Source organism: Megascapheus bottae, chromosome 6 (genome assembly GCF_031878675.1).
Source record: "Megascapheus bottae isolate mThoBot1 chromosome 6, mThoBot2.hap1, whole genome shotgun sequence".
Lineage (NCBI taxonomy): Eukaryota > Metazoa > Chordata > Mammalia > Rodentia > Geomyidae > Megascapheus > Megascapheus bottae.
This window is the reverse complement of record NC_143514.1, coordinates 49,588,862-49,611,505: the sequence shown is the minus strand read 5'-3', so window position 1 is coordinate 49,611,505 and position 22,644 is coordinate 49,588,862. Positions and strand designations below refer to the sequence as shown.

The 22,644-nt window shown below is 38.6% G+C and overlaps 1 protein-coding gene across 1 annotated transcript in view; it reads right to left on the bottom strand.

Moving 5' to 3' along the window:
- Nucleotides 1–5,037: 5,037 nt before the first annotated feature.
- Nucleotides 5,038–22,644, bottom strand: part of Ndc1 (NDC1 transmembrane nucleoporin) — a 50,097-nt gene continuing 32,490 nt past the window's right edge. Inside the window, exons 14-18 of the mRNA XM_090334798.1 lie at nt 21,844–21,894; nt 18,772–18,835; nt 16,221–16,321; nt 9,570–9,730; nt 5,038–5,888 (exon numbers count right to left, since the gene is read on the bottom strand). Coding sequence (XP_090190924.1) covers nt 5,825–5,888; nt 9,570–9,730; nt 16,221–16,321; nt 18,772–18,835; nt 21,844–21,894 — 441 coding nt within the window. The 3' untranslated portion in view covers nt 5,038–5,824. The remainder of the gene's footprint in view (nt 5,889–9,569; nt 9,731–16,220; nt 16,322–18,771; nt 18,836–21,843; nt 21,895–22,644) is intronic.

Below are 22,644 nucleotides of genomic sequence, written 5' to 3'. Positions count from 1 at the left end.
GAAAGTCCCTGACTTATCGCCAGTTCACCACCAAAAAGCTGGAAGTGAAGCTATGGGTCAAGTGGTAAAGCACTAGCTTTAAGCAAAACACTTAGAGATGGGGCCTGGGCCTTGAGTTCAAACCACAGGACCAGCACCAAGAAACAAACAAACAAAAATACTGCTAAAGACTGTTTCTGATATCTTGAAAGGAAATGAGCTCATATTCTATAAAGGGAAAATCTATTATTCATCAATGTGAGCAGCCCCCATCTCCACCAAAGGAATGACCAAGCATTGAGAAGGCACACTAAAACCTGTCTGGGAATATATGGGAAGGCTTCTGAAGAATGGAAAGTTTACCAGAAAGACAGAAATCTGGGTAAAAGGAACAGACACCATTGGAGCTGGGAGTTTGGCCTAGTGGTAGAGTGCTTGCCTAGCATGCACAAAGACCCAGGTTCGATTCCTCGGTACCACATACATAGAAAAAGAGCCAGAAGTGGTGCCGAGGCTCTAGTGGTAGAGCTCTAGCCTTGAGAAAGTCCAAGGACAGTGCTCAGGCCCTGAGCTCAAGCCCAGGACTGGCAAAAAAAAAAAAAAAAAAAAAAAAAAAAAGGAACAGACACCATTTGTGCACACAGTCTTGAATTACTTACTGGATTTAATAGTATTCAAGCTTCCCAATAAATTAACCAAATGGAAGAACTCTACATTATAGCAGGGTGCTCATACTTCACTCATCTGAGAAAATACCACATATGAAATTCACTAAAACACTGGTTCCAAAATACCAAGCAATATTAGCATCACATACTGAATCAGTTGCTCTGAAAACAGGATCAAAAGTTATATCTTAACTATGTTGAAAATAAACTATATAACTTGTGGAGGAAAAAAATATTGGGAGAGTGAGGGAAGGGGTTACACTGCCCAAAAATAAATATAATCATTGTCATGTGCTAGTGGCTTATACCTGGAATCCTAGCTACTCAGAAGGCTGAGATCTGAGCATCATGGTTCAATGCCAACCCTGGCAAGAAAGTCTGTGGGATTCTTATCTCCAATTAACCACCAGAAAGTGGAGCTGTGGCTCAAAGTAACAGATTGCTTAGTCTACAGCACAAAAGCTCAGGGTCAGTGCCCAGGCCCTACAACCAACATACACAAAAAAGCTAAAGTAATTATTACTTGACTTATATAACTGTAACCCCTCTGTATATTACTTTATAACAACAAAAAAAAGTTGTCTTAAGCTCTCCAAGTGATTCTGATGCATCAAGTTTTGGGAACCTCTGCTCTAGAATAAAATGGTTTCACAGTGACTTTCAGACTACCGGTCTAGACTGTTGTTAGAAACCAGGTCAGACTTGACGTACAGTGGAGTGGAGCCTAGACAGCCCATCTAAAACATAATCAGAGTGATCCTGATCACAAAAACCTGTATCAAGCTCCAAATGGTACTGCAGAAGATTGCCAACTCATTGTGGGAAAGGACTATCTCATTTAATTTCTAATAGGCTTGCCATAATAGTAAATATAATGCTGCTCAGTTAAAAAAAAATACAGTACTGAGGCTTTAACTCAGGTCCTTGCATTTTTGCTTGGCTTTTTCTCACTCAGCTTTTTCACTCATGGCTGGCTTTCTATCACTTCAACAATGTCTCCACTTCTGGCTTTTTGATGGACATTTGGGGATGAGCCTTGCAGATTTATTTGCCCAGGCGGGCTTTGAACAAGCATTCTCAAATCTCTGTCTCTGAGTAGCTAAAATTAACGCCTGAGCCAGCAGCACTTGCCTCATTTCATGTTCTTGACCGTGTAACTCCTTATCAATTTGTATTTTGTGACAGCAACTTCCCACCAAGACTGCTGAGATGAATGGCTGATTATTATAGGGGTAAGTTTTTGTCTATGCCTTTTCTTGACTCTAAACAGACAATGCTTATTTAAAAAGAAAAATGGCAGGCTAGGTGCTCAACTATTCAGAAGGATATGGTATACACAGATTTATCTGAGACTCTATCTACATCAAATATCTACACCAAATGGCTCAAGTGATAGAGTACTAGCTGTGAGGGTAAAACCAAGCAAGAGCAAGAGTACTAAATTCAAGATCCACTACAAACAACAAAACAAACAAAATGGTAGTTAAAAGTCTGTTATGGGGCTGGGAGTTTGGCCTAGTGGTAGAGTGCTTGCCTAGCATGCACAAAGCCCCAGGTTTGATTCCTCAGTACCACTTACATAGAAAAAAAAGCCGGAAGTGGTGCTGAGGCTCAAGTGGTAGAGCTCTAGCCTTGGGAAAACCCAAGAACAGTGCTCAGGCCTGAGCTTAAGGCCCAGACTGGCAAAAAAAAAAAAAAAAAAAAAAAAAAAGCCTGTTGTGGTGGTGCATACCTCTTTCATCTCAGCACTCGGTAGGTAAAGGCAGGAGAGGCAAAGGCAGAGGCAGTGGTTCAAGACAAGTCTGAACCACACAGCAGTAAACCTCTGATTCTAAGCAAATTAAATTTTAAATTTAATTTTAAATTAAATTTGTAGCTCAGTGCTAGAGTTTTTACCTAGCATGCAAGGCAAGACCCTAGGTTCAAATCCTAGTTGCAGCCATACTCAAATAGTGGTAAACAACCTAAACTTAAAACAGATTTTAAGCTGATGAATGAAATATGTCCTAAGCTATTTTAGACTTTAAACATGACTCCTATAGGTTGGAACAGCAAGAGAGGGACGTAAGGGCCTTAGTATCACAACGGCCTAAACGTGAGTTCAGACAAATTTAAGGACGTTGACAGACCTGTTATCCTAAGGGAAATATGATCTGTCTAAAAACACTATTTTGGCAAGAAAAGAAGCCTTCCATTAAAAGATGGCTTTCAGCACTGGCATCCTTTGTTTACTTTTAGAGAAGAAAAAACACACACAGCCAAGACAACAAAGAGAAAGATTTTTCAAATTCAGGTTCCGTAGAGTTAACACTAAACACAGATTACCCACCAAATTAGTTTGGTGAAGAGCAAAGGCTTGATTGCTTAAGAAGTTAAGTATTTCCAGGTTCTATAAGCAACATTTGAGACCAACTGCAATGGCTAAAGGAAACACATACATAGTAAAAATTGTAGACACACATACTTTTTAAGAATTATGAATTTATTTTTCTATTCAAATCAATATCAATGATATAGAAAAAGATCTAAATTGAGTATCATAAGTATGTATAGAAAGACACACAAAACAGTGTTCTGTTCGAAGATCTGATAAAATCTTGAATTGCTCAACAAAGACTTTTAAAGATGCTCTCTCATTTCTCACACCAATGTCAAAGTACCAGGTGGCTAGCTGAGAGGCAGGGATGTGACTTGGTCAGAAAACCACTTCTCTCTTCTTGGTTGTCTTCAGGTCCTCCTTGTAGGTAGGAAAAGAAGCTCCATTTAGTAACACTCTTGCCCTAATAGCTGGCATATAGATGGCCAACACACAACAGGAACAAAGAATCAATCCATTTATCTACTAAACACTATATAGATCAGGGAGGCGGTGTCCCAATTTCCAACAGCAAGCACTGTGGCCTGTATTTCATACAAAGTATGATCTCTTGAGATAAAATAGGGCCAAACATCTCAGAAACATTCACAATGCCCATATCTTTGCCCAAAATACATGGGAAATGACCAGACCCTAAACCTAACCAGACAATTCATGTAAGTCCAAGTTTAAAATAAATTGTTCCATCTCCCATCTCAGGAATCCAAAACATATCAAACACACAGATCTTCTTTAATGGAAGCAGATGATTAAAAAGACTTATTTTCCAAAAGGCTTCATTCAGGGGCAGCTAAGGAATATAAACAGGTTATGCGTTAAAGCTGGGCATGGTGTCATAGTTTATAATCGAAGTTACTTGGGAGATAGAGGCAGGAGGATCTCTAGTTCCAGGTCCACTAGGGCAAAGTCAGCAAGATCTCAAAAGGAAAATACAGGCTGGGCATAGGTGGGTCACCCTGTAATACTAGCCACTCAGAGGCTGAAATATGAGGATCACAGTTCAAAGCCAGCCTGGGCACCAAAGTCCGTGAGTTTCTTATTTCCAACTAACCACCAGAAAACTGGAAGTGGTGCCATGGTTCAAAGTGGTAGATTTGGTAGCCTTGAGCTGAAGAGCTCAGGCACAGCGTCCAAGCCCAGAGTTCAAGCCCCATGACCAACTCCCCCCCCACCAAACAAAAGGAAAATACAAACAAAAAGACTGGGATGTGGCTCAAGTGTATTGTGCTTGTCTAGTAGGAAATGGCCAGGGTCCAATCTGCAGTACTACATGTATACAGATAAAGGGGGAGTGGGAGGGAGGGTTAAAGTGTTAATACATGGGGTGCATCAGTTTCCAGTTAACCTAGCCACAATGTTTTGGTTATCTATAAGAAACTACCACATTTAAAATTCAACTTTCACATTCAACAAGAGATCAACTCAACCTCAGACATGAAGTGAGGCGGGGGGTGAGGGAGCTTAAATACCCCAACACTTCACAATTGGAGAACTGTCCTTTAAATACACTTTAAAGACCCCTAGGATACAGTTCCCATGTGCTAGTTTAAGGGGCAATAGTTCCTGAAGCTAAAATACACTATTGTAAAGATATATCAATGAAGCAGACAAATGGTAGACAAATATACTACATTAAAGATTCATACACAGTACTATGCAGACTTGAGGGAAAAGATAGTAAGAATTATGAATAAAAGTTTAATCCAAAGCCAGTCAATGAATATCTAGCACCAGAACTCCAATCATTCATCTCCAAATCATAGCTCTAATAACTTATAAAATCAGCTCAGCTCACTCACGTTTGGAACATACAACATGCTATTTGATGACTAAGTTGTTTATGGCTTTAAAGATCTTCCTATATATTTTAATTAGCCAGTTAACACAGCAGAGGTTGCTCCCTCTATGAGGCCAGACAAGCTTCACTAAACAATCTGATCTAATGAGGATGAATGTAGAGAAAGAGAAAGCTTTCTCGCAAAACCTTTTCTCTCCCTTGAGAAACTACTGTCATTTAATGCCCCCACACCCCCGAAAAAGCAAGCAAAACTAGTTGGGAAAACACCCAGACATTTATTGTTTACCAACATGATACAAAATAAATTCAGAGATGTCAGTCAATTGTTTCTCAAAAACCTACTGTGAATATTTAATCTTGTAACAAGAACTGATTTTTTTCCACATTCCTTTATAGAGTTAGCATTTGTAAATTGAAACTTTTTTTGGACAATCATGCAAATTTAATTTGTTCCTGGAAACAAAAACAAAACCTGAAAGATTAACATGTCCTTTAGACAATATTTTCACTATAAATTTTTCTCCACTGTTACCATTTTTATCCTTCAGGAAACAGAAACTAATCTTAAAAAGTTTATGTATTTCGAGTTTACAGAAAGCTGAACTCTTGGAATGATTAGAAAGACTGTATCAAGGCAACCTGTTTTAACTTCAAAACTGACTTCACTCCTTTCAAAAGGAAATTCTAAAAATGTTTGAGTTATTATTAAGTTATATGAGCTAGAGCCATTTCTATTGCTATAGATGCTCCTGTAAAATTGAATAAAGATTTTATTATACCACACACACAAAAAGCATTTGGTAAAGAAAAGGCAGTTTTCAGTTATTCTGCTGAGAATTTCTTTCCATGATTTCTCCTATTAAAGTATAGTTTTCAAAGCAACCACCACGACAAAGGAAGCATCTAATTAGTCCGTTTTCTTCTGATCCAAGAATGCTGAACATTTACTGTCCCATCTGTAGTTGTATCAGCAGTGTAATGAACACAGTTTATATTACTTAACTATTCTTTGAACTCCAAGAACTGTTGAAGTCTTTTCTGATGTTCTGCAGATGCTTGCACAGCACTAAATGAAACATAAATGCAAAGCATAAGCTTTATTTTACATTAAGCATATTAAGTGAACCACAGAGCACAGAATCAATATTTTTCAAAACAATTAAAAATGAATAGAAATCCCCACTTATTTAGTACTTCTGAAAAAGCTGGATGAAAACCTTTTTTTTTTTAATCTTATGAAGAGGAGGGCTTGCATTCAGTAATGGCATACTTCTACCTTCTAAAAGACCAAAGCAAATTAAGACTGACAAGTGAAGGCATCGATTTTAACCTGCTCTGCTGTGGAACCTGCTGTGCAGAGTTCCAGGCCCTGCAGTAGATGTTCTGGATTTTATTACTTTATTTAAACCAGATCTGAACATTATCTTTGAATTGTAGAGTATGTGAATTGCCTTTAATATAAAATCCTTTAAACTAAAATGTTTGGTTAAAACACAATAGACGCCATTAATCGCTTTCAAAGGTAACAGCTTGGTGGTTTAGATTTACTCTTCCCTTTGAACATACATAATGTTCTGGATAGTTCTCTCCACCCTCATGGAAACACATTACTTTAACAAAATGAGGGTAAACACACACTGAAACTACTATAAAATTCTCTTCAAAACTTTTGGGCAAAAATTGAGTGAAAAAGATTGTGATAACCTAGTTCTCAAATAATAATGTATCATTACTGAATGATAGCATTCCAAAAGATTTAAAAAATCCTCTTTGAAGATGTAAAAATCTTTTAATAATTTTGTTATAAAACATCCTAAAATGCCTTCTATGTATCTCTTCAGCTATCTCTAAGGGATTTAACTGTGCAAAGATATCATCCAGGTAGCAATTCTCAAACATTGTATGTGTGGCTTTTCCTGTGATTCTCCCCTCCACTAAATTATCATTTACTATTTTTTGTTAATAGTCTTGATTCTACTAACAATCTATGACCTGCAAGTAAACTTTAATAGAGGATAGAACTCAATCAAATCTGCCTATAAAGAAAAAGAGGGGATAGAAAAATGTGGGCCCATGCTAGATGCTAAACACATATAATCTTAGCTCCTCGGGCAGCTAAGATCTGAGGACTGCAGTTCAAAGCTAGCCTGGTCAGGAAAATCAGTGAAACTTTCATTTCCAGTTTTAAAAAAATCCATACGTGGCACTATAGCTCAAGCACTAGTGTACTGGCCTTGAGCAAAAGAAGCTCAGGTACAGTGCCCAGACTCTAAGTTCAAGCCCCAAGACCAAAAAGAAAATGAAAAAAGAAAGAGGAGAAGGAGGAGCAGGAAAGGAGCAGGAGGAGAAGGAGGAGGAGGAGGAAGAGGGTGATGTATGCCCAAGGATACAGAATAGAAGAAATAAATATAGGACAGTAAATCTACTGATCTAATGCTACAACATGAGGACTATAGCTAAAAGAACTATTTTAATAGGCATTTTTGTTAAATAAGTAGATTTTAGCTATTTGTGTCACTTAGAAAAAGTAGCTGTAAGATTTACCTCACTAACATAACCATTTTACTATTAAATATATTCTATAATGTTATAAACCTCAAATATACTCCATAAAATGTATTGTTTTTTTTAAAAAAGAGTAAGCAAATGCTAAATAAATGTTTCTAAAGAGTAACTGGACTGAATTAATTTTCAAGGCTCAAGACCTTATTTCTTTAGTACCTGGTTTGTGGAAGAAGAGTTCAGGGAGTGGATAGTAAGTTGTAACAATATACAACATATATGTATGATCTAATTTTATCTCTAGCAACACCAAATAAACAGCATCGAAAAGGCTCAGGGTACTGGAGAAACAACACAGACTACTGGTTGTGAGTATAGACATTAAAGATGTAAAATTGGGGTATGAATGCAGGTTCTGTAACTTACTACATAACTCTGGGCGAGGTACTTTAACCCCTTAAGTAACTGATTTACAAGAGTCAATGATGTAATTAGACACCTCTAGAGCCACTCTCCTCTATTTGTATAAAGTAGTCTCGAATCAACAGCCAAGTGCATATTTAAATACAGCTTTTCTCAGAGGAAAAATGGAGTTCCAGTCTTATGATTTTTAATCAGCCATCCATTTTCTCTTTCTGTCTCTATTTCCTCTTTTCTCCCTAATTGTGACAATCAATACACACACGCACACACATACTCACGTGGGGGGGAAGGTGTAGGTGTGTGGAGCAAAATCTATTTCAGTCTCTAAAGTCAATGAATGTACCCAGAACATATCTTAAATGCCAGGTTATATTTTCAAGAAAACTAACGTTGCAGATGGAAAAGGCAGATTTTTTTTTGGTCGGTCATGGGGCTCAAACGCTGAGCCTGAGCACTGTCCCTGAGCTCTTCAGCTCAAAGCTACCACCCTACCCCTGGAGACATAGCCCCACTTCCCGTTTTCTAGTGATTAATTGGAGGTAAGAGCCTCACATTCTTTAGTGCCTGGGCTGGCTTTGAACCATGATCCTCAGGTCTCAGCCTCCTGAGTAGCTAGGATTACAGGTGTGAGCACTGTGCCCTGCTAGAAAGGCAGATATTTTGATTAATTACATGGTAGATAATTTATTTTTGAACACATACATAATATTGATTTTACTAAAATTCTCCCAAAAAATCACTGACTAAGACATCTGAGTTTTTCCTATGGAATCGAAAGGCAGATTTTTAAGAGCAAGAAAGGCTTAATTTCTGGTTCAAGTTCTAACATGCACTAGACTGTTCTCTCAGGCAAGATTTAACCTTTCTGCACCTCAGTTTCTACATGTATACAATCAGGATAATCTCTACACTTCACAGGATCTTTGAGAAATGCAAATAAAAAACTAATATGTGACTATCAGACAGCACAGGTCTAGAAGTTAATCGATTCTTATTTGCTTTTAAGTAAGTTAATAAATGCTTTAATGATTTAGGGTTATCTACAGTAATTTTGTATTCCCATACAGAACCAAAGTACCCCTTAAATGCTCACTTCTTTTACTGCTAAGTATTTTGGAAGAAAAAAAATATATATGTAGGCAGGTAGGAGGAAGAACAAAATTTTATTGATTGCATACAGAAAAAGCAGAGAAATACCTTATGCCTTTTATAGCTCATTTATCATTATGAAAAATGTAATTTAATTTAGATAATTTCATGGGAGCAAAGCAGTAAACATCAATGACACTAATATAAAACAGGTTTGGCACTGGTGGTTTTCTCTCTGCTCAGCTTCAGAAGGTGGTTTCCCAGGGTGATTCACAAAGCATCATGGCCTCATTTATGGAACACTTTGCTCACTCAAGTCTTAGTTTTCTAACCAAAAATATTACAACAGAATTATTTCTAATATGCTTTTCTGGAAAGATATTTGTGAGTTTTTTGTCCCGTTTTGCCTTGCAAACAAAAACTTTTAAAATACTTTCTGGTATATGTACATGTAAACATACACACATATACATACTGTGTTAATATATATGTATATGCTTGTGTAAAGTTACATTTGCTGCTTTTAATATCTTCTGTCGTCACTTTCGTTCATTGGAAAAAACCTTCAAAGCTTATGATAGATAAAATTTCAAAATATGCTGTTACTTCATAATAGGAATGCTCAAAAAAAAAAAAGCATGTTTAACATGATAGCCTTTATAATTCTCATACCTGTTTCTCAGAGAACTCCTGCAACTGGACTACTATCATGGATAATAAAAGGTCAACTTACTTCAGATGTTCACCAAATGTAGTAGTTATTCGATAGATAGCAGTTTTCAGTGATGCTCTAAATGCAAATCTTAATGTTTTATAAGATCTGTCCACAAGGCTTCCAGAAATCCGGGACGGTTTACTGGAAGCATGAGGAAGCTTGAAATACTTGTCTACTGCCTAGACCAAAAAGAGAAAACACACCAATTCAAGTTATCAAGAAAGCCAATTCAGTACAATAAATAATGAAATTTCATTTTAAATACTAAGGAAGATTTCACAAGCATATGTGTTTTGTTTTTGGTTTGGGGGTTTTTTTGGTGTCAATCTTGGAGCTTGACCTCAGAACCTGAGCATGGTCCTTCAGCTTTTATGCTCAAGGCTAATGCTCTCCCATTTGAGGCACAGCTCTCCTTTTGTCTTTATGGTGGTTAACTGGAGATAAGAGTCTCCTGGACTTTCCTGCCCATGCTTGCTTCAGACTCCTCCTGAGTAGCTAGGATCACAGGCATGAGCTGTGTTCTTAATGAGATTCAATCATGACAGTTTGAAAAACAATGAAGGATCAGCAACTTCAAGTTATTTGGGCTCAGCAGAAGTCCAGACCAGCCCTCAAAGCAAAAGCTGTAGTTCAACAGCTTGCAAGTGCAAATCTGGGTAACAAGGCACTGTGTACCACATACTAGAAAAAGCCGGGAATGGTGCTGTGGCCAGTCCTGGGCTTGAGCTCAGGGCCTGAGCACTGTCCTTGGACTTTCTTAAAGCTAGAGCTCTACCACTTGAGCCTCAGCACCACTGCCTGCCTTTTTCTATGTATGTGGTACCAAGGAAATGAACCCGGGTCTTCGTGCGTGCTAGGCAAGCACTCTACCCCAAGGCCAAACTCTTGTCCCAAAAATACAGTTGATTTAAGGGAGATTTCAAATAGTGTAAATCTTCAGAAAGCCCAAATCAAAGTTCAGCAAAATATAACACCTGGAAGCAGGTACTCATAAGGTGTGGGGTGGAGTTACAGAGAAAGGAATGGATGAATGAAGACAAAGAGAAAACATAGACAAAGATCCAATACATATTCTAAAAAATTAAGAAGATGGCATGCAGAACTCAGCTTCTCACTCCTGCGCCCCAAAGCTCCATCTGTTCAATCCTCTATGGCCCTGTACTCTGCAAGACTTCTGGTTCTTTTGTAAGGGAGAGCTCTAGCTCTACAGTCCTCTGTAAAGACACCCCCTCCACACCTACTGGAGATAAAGCCAATCCCAAATATTCCATTCAATGTGGTCCTCAAGAATATTCAGTGGTTCATTCATATGGTGGTATTAAAAGTTGTGCTACCAAAAAAAAAAATAAAATTAAGAAGATGGAGGGAAGGACTGGGTAGGGGAAGGATGGGTGAAAATGTTGAAAGGAGTAACAATGATCAAGATATATTGCATTCATAAACTACTTTGTTAAAGCGTAACTCCTTTGTACAACTACTTAAAGATGATAAAAATGATTGTGACTTTCCAAGAAATAATAGTTATTCTTTATTCCCTGATGGAGGGAAAGAAATGACTACTATGAATCCAGCAATGTTTTCATATGAACGTATCTATCTATCTATCTATCTATCTATATATATATATATATATATATATTATTTTAATTTTTTATTTATTTATTTTTTTTTTGCCAGTCCTGGGCTTGAGCTCAGGGCCTGAGCACTGTCCTTGGACTTTCTCAAGGCTAGGGCTCTACCACTTGAGCCTCAGCACCACTTCTGGCTTTTTTTTTTTTCTACGTATGTGGTACCTAGGAATTGAACCCGGGTCTTTGTGCATGCTAGGCACTCTACCACTGCGCCAAACTCCTGGCCATGAACTTATATTTTAATTTACCAAAACATGGTGAAACCTCTGAGAAATAGCTGCATGCCTGTTAGGACACACGTTAATTATTTAGGTGACAGTAATGTGTCCAGTCTCATGAACCCCTTGTAGTGACTGCAGTGTCTCAGGATGGCTGCAGGTAGAAACCGCTGCTTTAGCCACACATCACTCCGCTCCTTGCCCTCTGAATAGATGAAGAGCAAAAGGTTTCCCTTTCCTTTCATGTTTTGCCTTTAATGATTCACAGGGAAATGACTGATGTTATTGATACTGAGAAGCAAAACAAAAGAACAAAACAGTGCCATTCAATTGTTCCTTAGTAACTCCTAGAAGCTGATATTGTACAACTTGCCTTAGATTACAGTTACCTCTGCCTTTCTAAACAAAAAAGCAGTACTGGGAATTTATAATCAACCCATTGCATCAGAAGTGTCATTCAGTTAATACCCTGGAACAGAGAAGTCGGCTCACTTAACCAGAAATAAAGCAATCCAACAAGCTTTGGAGAAGGTGTAGTACTTAGAAGGTAAATATCAGCTTATTGGTCCTTTTATTCGTCTTAATGAAATCTCAGCACCCCCAAAACATAGTCCCTATCCCAATTCCTCCTCCTTTATATTTTTAAATTGTATTTTATTGTTGGGATAATGTATAGAGGGGTTACAGTTACATTTCTCAGGTAATGGGTACATTACTTCTAGAACCTTGATACCCTTCCTCATGTTTTTGTCCCCCTTTTCCTCCCCCTCCTCCTCTTTTATTTTAAAGTAAAGCCTGATCTGTGTCTGTGTCCGTATCTGTGTATGTGCATGCGCACACACTGACGCTTGAACTCAAGGCCATGGACTACTCAATCTTTTCACTCACATTGGAGCTCTAGCATTTGAGCTACACCTCTAGTATCCCCAATCTCCTATTTTTCATGGTACTGTTGGCTTGATGCGTGCCAGGTAAGTACTCTACCACTTAAGCTTTAACCAATCTATATTCTTTACCCTCCTACCCAAAGGGATAAATAACTACAATCAAACAGATACTAAGAATTCTGATAGTAGGAGTAAGTCATAATACAGTCATTTTGGTAGGCAAGCACTCTTACCACTAGGCCAAACTCCCAGCCCAGTCATTTTGGTATACAATATATCTATGGCAGTAAGATCTTTATAAAATCACTTTAGTGAGTTCCAATGAGCATTTTTATTATTACTGCTATAATTTTAAGTTTTTTGAAACAGGGTCTTAATATGTAGCTAAATTCAGGATCCTCTTTTCTCAGTCTCCCAAATGCTGGGATTACAGGTATAAGCTACCATATCCAAGACAATCAGACTTTATTTTTTTTTTAAAGAAACAGAACAGAAAATATTAAAGTGCATTACACACAGTAAAGGTAAACATTATACCAGGAATCTTGGTTCTGTTTCTCCCTGAGTCATAAGAATACTATGGTTGAAAGTCTAAATAGTTTCACTCATTCTCTCAGTCCTATGTGGAAGGAACAAAAACAAAACAAACAAAAAAAAAAACAGGACATAACAGTAGACAAATTCAGGAAGAATAGGGGCTATGGATCTGCAGTTATGCAGTTGTTCCTGGAATCTACCATCAAGCTAACGACCTATAATTAATTACATACATCTGGGTCAAGTCCCAGATCTGCCACTTATGTGATTTTTGTTTTTTCTTTTAACCAATCCTAAAGCTTGAACTCAGGGCCTGAGCACTATCCTTGGGATTTTTCAAAGCTAACACTCTACGACTTGAGCCACTTCTGGCTTTCTCCCCTCTCCACTGTGTATGTAGTCCCAGGAATCAAACCCAAGGCTTCAGGCATGCTAGGCAAGCACTCTACCATTGGACCATGCTCCAGGCTCACTTATTTGATTTTTATTTTTATTTTTTGGTGTGGGCTATAAGGTAAGTCACTGTAGTATTGAGCCTCTCTTATCTGCTTTATTCTGTTTACTTCATAAGATTGGAATTAGGATCAGGTTATGGAGACAGAAAAGTTAAAATCATGGCTGCCAGATAATATGGTAAGACATGACAAATATTAGAAGAAAACTAACAGAAACGTTTCAGTAAAAGAAAGGTAGCTAGAGAAATAATAGAGTAGAAATAAATAGAAGTCCATGTGTGGAAAGAAGTATCCCAAGTAATATGTATGAAAACACAGGTACAAAGAACACATAACAAGCCACATCTATAATCCTAGCTACTCAGGAGGCTGAGATCTGAGGGTCACAGTTCAAAGCCAGTCTGAGCAGGAAAGTCATGAGACTCTTATCTCAAGTAAACTATTAAAAATCTGGAGGTGGAGATACGGCTCAAATTGTACAGCACTAGTCCTAGGAATGCACAGGCACTCTCACTTGAGATCACAGTCTCTCTCTCTCTCTCACAGACACACCACACACACACACACACACAAAAACACAATACAGAGCAATCCTACATAATGGTACATTACTACCTGTCATCCCACCTCTCAAGACTTGACTATACTGAAGAACTGTAAGCTTAAGGCCAAGGCTAGCCTAGATTATTTTAGAAATTCAAGGCCAGTCCAATCTACATAGTAAGACAGTTTCAAAAACTCAAAAGGTGGTCAGGAGGCTGAGATCTGAAGATCATGCTTTGAAGCTAACTCAGGACTGTGAAACTCTTATCTCCAATTAACCAGCATAAAGCCAAAAGTGAGTAGGACACTAATGGTTCACACCTGTAATCTTAGCTACTCAAAAGCTGAGATCTGAGGATGGTAGATTTGAAGCCAGCCCAGGCTGGAAGGAAGGAAGGAACAGTCTGTGAAACTTTTTTGGGGGGGACTTGAATTCTGGGCCTGGGCATTGTCCCTGACCTCTTCAGCTCAAGACTACCATCCTACCTTCTGAGTCACAGTGCCACTTTTTTTTCTTCTGGTGATTAATTAATTAAGATAGAGGACCTTAGTGCCTGGGCTGCTTTGAACCACAGATCTTCAGATCTCAGCCTCCTGAGTAGGTAGGATTACAGGCATGAGCCTGTGAAACTCTTATCTCCATTGTGATGGAGCATTATCTTTGAGCAAAAAGGCTCAGGGAGCCCATTGTGGTGGCTCAGGCCTGTAATCCTAGCTACTCAGGAGGCTCAGATCTGAGGATCAAGTTTCAAAGCCAGCCTGAGCACTAAAGCCCATAAGACTCCAGGGGTAGGGCTGAAGAGCTCAGGAGCAATGGCCCAAGCCAAGAGTTCAAGTCCCACAACCAACACACACACACACACACACACACACACACACACACACACACACGCTCAGGGAGAGCTGCCCAGGCCCTGAGTTTAAGCCCTAATACTGGCACAAAAAAAACAAAACAAAAGCCATAAAAATATAATCACTGATTCTGATGACTAAGATGGTAAAATAAATTGAGACTTGAAGAACTACAGAACTTATTTTCTTATCTTATAAGCTTCCTAAAATCAAAAGATGTACCCTTTAATACTACTTCCTATAGCAAGAACACTACTTCCCAACTACTCCTAAATGCTTCAAGTATTCACTGTGATACAACCAGTCACATAAAATGGTAAAATATGTCTCTTGGCATAAAATTAGAAAATGAAATCTACCTGGAAACAGAAAGCATAAATTTTATTTTTCTGCCTTTCTCTAATTCCTGGCTAAAAAGGCCTGCAGTTAAAACCGACTACCCAGGTGGGGCACTGGCCTGAGGTCTTGAGCTTCTAGACAATAGGGAACTTATGATTGTGTAACTTAATCACAGGTCACTTTCAATAACTATAAACTGTGTAAAAATCCAAATTCATATTACCAAACAGAATCTTCATATCCTAAACTATGCTTTTACTACCAGATTCATATCCTACAGGCTTAGTACTTTCTTTTTATATTTCCATAAATTTTTATGAGCAAATTAAAAGTTTGTTTTTCTTGGATATTAGATCCAAACAGTACAAGAACAATGACTCAATATTTGGGTACCCAAGGTTATGGACATGGTCTTGGAGATAAAAACCTAACTACAGAGACATAAAAATCTATAGAGTTTGGCCTAGTGGTAGAGTGCTTGCCTAGCATGCACGAAGACCTGGGTTCAATTCCTCGGTACCACATACATAGAAAAAAGCTGGAAGTGGTGCTGAGGCTCAAGTGGTAGAGCTCTAGCCTTGAAAAAGTCCAAAGACAGTGCTTAGACCCTGAACTCAAGCCCAGGACTGGCCAAAAAAAAAATCTATGATGGGTTATATACTCTATAGACATAATATTTTATTACATATATTAATATCTATGACATACAAACCCTCAGCTTAATTTTAATTATGTTCTAATTATGATTGTATATAGATTACCTTCTTGAATACTGTTTGTTAAATATGACATTTGAAATATGATATAAAAATCAATGTTAATAAAATCTTTAAAATGTTTGTCTTTCTGTTCTCTTCTAGATTGAAGTGTCTTAAGAGTATTGTTATAACTTCTAGTATTTTTGCTTATTAGATAAATATGATGTATAAGGAATAATAGAAAAGCTAGGAGGTGGCCAGGAGTTTGGCCTAATGGTAGAGTACTTATCTTGTATGGATGAAGACCCAGCTTCAATTCCTTGGTACCACATACATAGAAAAAGCTGGAAATGGTCCTATGGCTCAAGTGGTAGAGCTCTAGTTTTGAGAAAGCCCAAAGACAGTACTTGAGTTCAAGCCAGGACTGGCAAAACAAAACACCAGAAAAGCTAGGAGGTGAACAGTTAACCTCTACCCACAGCCAGCACAACACAACAAAGACTGCTTACCTCTTGCAGTGTCAATAAAGCATTAAGGATAGCTGGTAGTGTAGTCTGAACAACTCCAAATCTATCTTCTGTGAATGATGCTGCTACTAAATGAGACAGACCTCAGGAGGAAAAGTGGGGGAAAAAAGTATATCAAAGCCAGTCAAATCAATCTGCAATACACAATTATAAAGAGGAGAGAAGCCAGGCTCGGTGGCTCATGCCTGTAATCCTAGCTACTCAGGATGCTTGAGATCTGAGGATCAAGGTTCAAAGCCAGCCCGGGCACAAAGCACCCTAAGACTTTTATCTTCAATTAGCCTCTAAAAAATGGGAAGTGGGGCTTGGCTCAAGGGTAGGGTGGTAGCCTTGAGCAGAACAGCTTAGGGACAGTGGCCAGGCCAAGTTCAAGTCCCATAACCCTCCAAAAAATAAAAATAGAGACAATACAAAAATGTACAAAACATGGGAGGTAAGCGTTGAAAAGGCACTTAACAAATCAATTGTGTAGTCAGGCCCGATACCTCACACCTATAATCCTAGCTGAGATCTAAGCATCACAGTTCAAAGCTAGCCTGGGCAGAAAAGTCCATGAGATTCTTACCCCCAATTAACCACCTAAAAACCAGAAGTGGAACCATGACTCAAAGTGATAGAACTCTAGCCTTGAGCAAAAAAGCTACGGGATGTACCTGTGCCCTGTGTTCAAGCCCCAAAACAGACCCAAAAAAAAAGGTGTGCGTATTTATGTTTGAGTTGTGATAGGAAAAAAAACAAAACAGAATAAAACAACAGTTATGAGGTGGTGGACAGTTTTCAAAGAATGGTCAAAAAAGGCATCTATCAGTATCACTTAAGCAATGACACAGCAGTATCTAGAAAACTGTTCATTCTGCATGACAGCACACAACTATAATCCCAGCACTAGGGACTCCTACTTTTTTTTTTTTTTTGCCAGTCCTGGGCTTGAGCTCAGGGTCTGAGCACTGGTCTTGGACTTTCTCAAGGCTAGAGCTCTACCACTTGAGCCTCAGCACCACTCTGACTTTTTTTTTTTTTTTGGCCAGTCCTGGGCTTGGGCTCAGGGCCTGAGCACTCTCCTTGGGATTTCTCAAGGCTAATGCTCTACCACTTGAGCTACAGAACCAGTTCCGGCTTTTTTCTATGTATGTGGTACTGAAGAATTGAACCCGGATCTTTGTGCATGCTAGGCAAGCACAATACCACTAGGCCAAACCCCCAGCCCATGTTTTTAAGATATAAAACACATGATTATATGCTGGGTAAGGTGGCTCACGCCTGTAATCCTAGCTACTCAGGAGGCTGAGATCTGAGGATCTCGGTTCAGCCCAGACACTAAAGACCGTGAGACTCTTACCTCCAATTACCACTAGAAAACCAAAGTGGCACTGTGGCTCCGGGGATAGGGCAGTAGCCTTGAGCTGAAAAGCTCGGGACAAGGCCCAGACCCAGGAGTGGGGCAGCAGCCTTGAGCTGAGGAGCTCAGAGACAGCACCCAGGCACAGAGTCCAAGCCCCATGAAAGACAAAAATAATTATAATAATATAATTATTTTAAAAAACTAAACCAATCACGCCTATAACTCCAGCTATTCAGGTTCAAAAACAGTCCAGGTAAAAAAGTCCCTAAGACTTATCTCAAATTAATTACCAAAAGAGCGGGAAGTAAAGCTATATATAGCTCACATGGTAGAGCACTAGCCTATAGCAAAAAAAGCTCAAGGACAGAGCATGGGCCCTGGGTTCAAGCTCTGCTACTGGCACCAAAAAGAAACTAAGCAAGCACCAGTGGCACGTGCACACATGCGCACGCACACACGCACACACGCACGCACGCACGCACGCACACACGCACGCACGCACGCACACACACACACACACACACACGCAGCTATAAAAATGTATCTGAAAATCAAAACTTTCAGAATATACTTCAATATTTTAATTGGTAATTAAAATAATAGGCTGAGCTCCAGGATATGGAAACAAAAGGTTTATCTTGTGTGATTGTTGTTCTTAATGTACTGTTATTTCTCTTCTCTTTTTTTGCCCTTATAGTTAATCTCATGTTGTTACTGTATTTGACTTTGTTACCAGGTATACTCTACCTAGGTTTATTTGAAATAGGAAAGGGAAAGGGGGAAAACAAGATAATTAGAAGGAAGTTAGGGGAGGGAAACGAGGACAAAAACATGAGAAGGGATATCAATGTGCGAGCAGTAATGAACCTACTATCTGACAAATGTAGCTGTAACCTACATTATCCCAACAATAAAATTTAATAAAATAATAGGCCAGGCACTGGTGGCCTTGTGCATAAGATCCTCGCTACTCAGGAGATTGAGATCTGAAGATTGTGGTTTGAAGCCAGCCTAGGCAGGAAAGTCCCTCTAACTACCAAAAAAGCCTGAAGTGGAGATGGGGCTCAAGTGATAGAATGCTAGTCTTGAGCAAAAGAACCTTAGGAACAGCACCCAGGCCCAAAGTTCAAGCCCTAGGACAGGCATTTAAAAAATAAGGGGCAGGGGGGCAATAATTCAGAGACTGCTTACCTTCTAATGCCCAAATATGCATTTGGGCATCTGAAAAAACAGCTTGAATGGAGGCCTCTGGATGCTACAAATAAAACACTACATTTAAGTTCTCCTGAATAAAAACTATACTATGTTATTTTATTTATTAACAATGTAGAATAACAACAAAAGACTCACAGGAGGCTCTAAAAATCAAAATCTGAAATAAGCCTTATATAGTGTTTTATCTACAACATAACATTTTGACATCAACTTTTAGTGTGACCTTCACTAAGTCTTTAAAACTCTAAGTGCTCCAGTTTTCCATTTAAAGTAAGAACTACATGAACTCCCATATGCTGGTACGCTTTGATAGTTATTTCTTAGTACCTCTTTTTTATTTTGGCCAGTCCTGGGCTTGAGCTCAGTGCCTGAGCACTGTCCTTGGGCTTTCTCAAGGCTAGAGCTCTACCACTTGAGCCTCAGCACCATTTCTGGATTTTTTTCTATGTATATAGTATCTAGGAATGGAACCTGGGCCTTCGTTCATGCTAGGCAAGCACTCTACCACTAGGCCAAACTCCTGGCCCACCTGTTTCTAATAACAGATTTTGGAATACTTTTAAGAGACTATAACCTTTTATTACTTATACTCTTAATAAAAACTATTTTTTAAAAAGAATTAGTATAAAAATCATACAAGAGGACGGTCACAAAGAGTTCCTTTAAAATTATAATAAATAAAAAGAAGTTCCTAAATATTTATTACTTCTCTTAAATTGTCAACTCTCCAACTCCATTCCAAAGAAAATCCACTCAAATTTTTAATGTTCTCTGAGTCTGACAGTGCAAAGCAATAGGTCCACTGAAACAAACACTGGTTTTGGTTAGGCACTCTATGAAGCCTATTAAGTACAACATAATAATCCTGTTAAAATATATGCTTAGCAACAGACAGCTGTCAACGTCTCCTTATACAACAAATTTACTTGAAAAATTAGCATTAGAAGTAGCTACTCACTCCCAAGAGAGAAAAGCAGATTTTAGTCAGTGTCCTCTGCAACTGAGCTATGTGCATTAGACTAGCTACTTGACCCTAAGCATCAGGTTGCCTTATCTGTAAATGAGGACAAAATGACCTATCTTACAAGAATTTTGTATGCAATAAGGGATACTCGTCAAAGAACCTGGAACACAGATAAGGACTTGGGCACATTTTTATCCCCTCCTGAAACCAAGTACTGAAGTAAGACTTCAGACTGCTCATTCGCTTGATGAAAGACATTTTCCTCTAATACCTCAAAGTAGATTATTTTTGGAAAAGTAGCTGCAATCGAAGTGGAGTTATCCTTCCACTCTATTTTTTTAAAGCATTTTTGAGAACCTGAAATGACTTTGAATGATGATGTGGAAGTAGTTTCAAGAACTTGAAATGACTTATACTACATTCTATCAGGGTTGTTCAGATTTCTTTCCCACCAAGTTATGACTAAGCAACTATAAAAGTAGATACACTGTCCTCATAAAAATCAAATTGAATAATAGCAGGCACTAGTGGCTCATGTCTATAATCATAACTACTCAGGAGGCTGAGATCTGAGGATCACGGTTCAAAGCTAGCCCGGGCACTAAAGTCCATGAGGCTCTTATCTCCAATTAACTACCAGAATACCAGAAGTGGCGCTATGGCTCAAGGAGGTAGAGCATTAGCCTAGAGCTGAGGAGCTCAGGAACAGCACCTAGGCCCAGAGTTCAAGCCCCATGATAACAAAAAAAAAAAAAAAAAGTAAAAAAGGTAAATAACAAATGCTGGCAGGGAAACTCTGCCTTCAATGCATTGAGTGCTACATTAGCACATTTGTTAATACTGTAATGTTTACAGCAAGAGAGGTTAGACTTAAAAACAAAAAAATTATTCTCTTTTATATATGGTTGAAGGTTTTGCTAGAACCAAGAAAACATAAGTGGGTGAAAATTTTTTAGAACCAAGAAAACAGGAACAAATTGTTTCTGAATTTGAGGTTTACTCCCCTGTGGCAACTGAAATAGCTGATAAGCAAGTCAAAAAGTGTGTGTCTGTGTGTGTTCCTTTTTGCAACAAGGACTTGCTATATAACCCAGGCCAGCCTAGAATTCAATTTTTTTCTTTTGGTGGATCATGGGGCTTACTTAAACTCAGCCTGGGTGCTGTCCCTGAGCTTTTCAGCTCAAGGCTACCACCCTACCCTTGAGCCAAGCCCCTTCCTGTTTTCTAGGGGCTAACTGGAGAAAAGTCCCAGGTCCTTTTGTGCCGGGGCTGGCTTTGAACCTTGAGCCTCAGATCTCAGCCTCCTGAGTAGCTAGGGAAACAGGCATGAGCCACTGTGCCTGGCTTAGAATTCAATCTTTTTGTCCATCAAAAAGTTAGTATAGTGGCTGGGAGTTTGGCCTAGTGATAGAGTGCTTGCCTAGCATGCATGAAGACCTAGGTTCAATTCCTATGTACCACATATGTAGAAAAGCTGGAAGTGGTGCTATGGCTCAAGTGGTAGAGCACTAGCCTTGAAGAAAGCCCAAAGGCATTGCTCAGGCCCTGAGTTCAGGCCCCAGGACTGGCCAAAAAAAAAAAAAAACCAGAAGTTAGTATACCATCTAACTCAATTATCTCTTTTGACTATCAACTTGGTCATAAAGGTATTAGCAGGAAAATGAGCCACAAAGTACCACAAAGAATGGATTGCTCATTTTAGGAAGATCCAAGCAGGCAGACAAAAAGCACATTTTAGCACAAAGTTGCCAGAAGTCAATAATCTCAGGAGGCCAACTAAAGAGTCCAGCCTCAGGAGGGTATTGAGGTGAGCAATCAGGAGGTGGGGTGAAGGAGAGGGGGACAAAAAACATGAGAAGGGGTATCAAGATTTGAGAAGTAATATACCCATTACCTGGTGAATGTAACTATAACCCCTCTACACATTATCCTGACAATAAAATACAATAAAAAAAAATAAAAAAACCCTACTGCTCTAATGGAGGTTCAGAAAAGAACTAGGCAAAGCTGCATGGCCTCTTTAGATCAAGATATTTATAGGCAAGATCCTATTCTCTACTTCAAATTTCATTTTGTAATCTTACCTTACTGAAAAAATACATAATCAGCACCCGTTTAGACAAGAAATTCTTAATCTAAATTGGAAAAAAAAGAATTAACACATTTTTTTCTTAATGTTATTGAAATATATCACACATTTCTAGGTTTTTGTGGTATCAATTTAAATAGAAGTAACTCCATATTAGCAAAGAACCCTACTTACAATAATCTATGTAAGTAAATAACTTTGTATTATCAACTGGATGATCAAGATGGAGCATCTAATCTAAATTGTACTGTGTTTCCATGTACATACATTTAACAGACCCTGCTATGATAAATGGAGGTGGTATTTTCTATACTTTCTCATTGTTCTACATGCATTCCCTACAGAGAAGTAAAATATAAGAAAACAAAACAAAAGCCCAGAGACACAAAGTAGTTTTTTGTTCATTTTTGCTAGTACTGAGGCTTGAACTCTGGGCCTCATACTTGCTTGGTTTGCTCAACTGATGTTCTACCACTTGAGAAAGTGCTTCCAAAACAGCTTTTTGCTGGTTATTTTGGAGATGACAGACACTATCTATACCCTGATGTCTTCAAAATGTACATTTTTCTATCAGAATTTTAGATCAGAATTTCTCTGCATTCTAGATGCTCATGTAATTTCTTCCTTAGAATTTGCACTTCGTTGTCCAATAGGTGTTTCTCAAAGGTATCATATGCAGAATCAAATTCCAGAGCTACCCATCTCACCTCTATCAGAGATACTTCTCCAAGATTATGAGTAAATTGTCTAAACTGCATCTATCCTGGTCCAGCTCCTCAGACCAATAGCTTTAAAC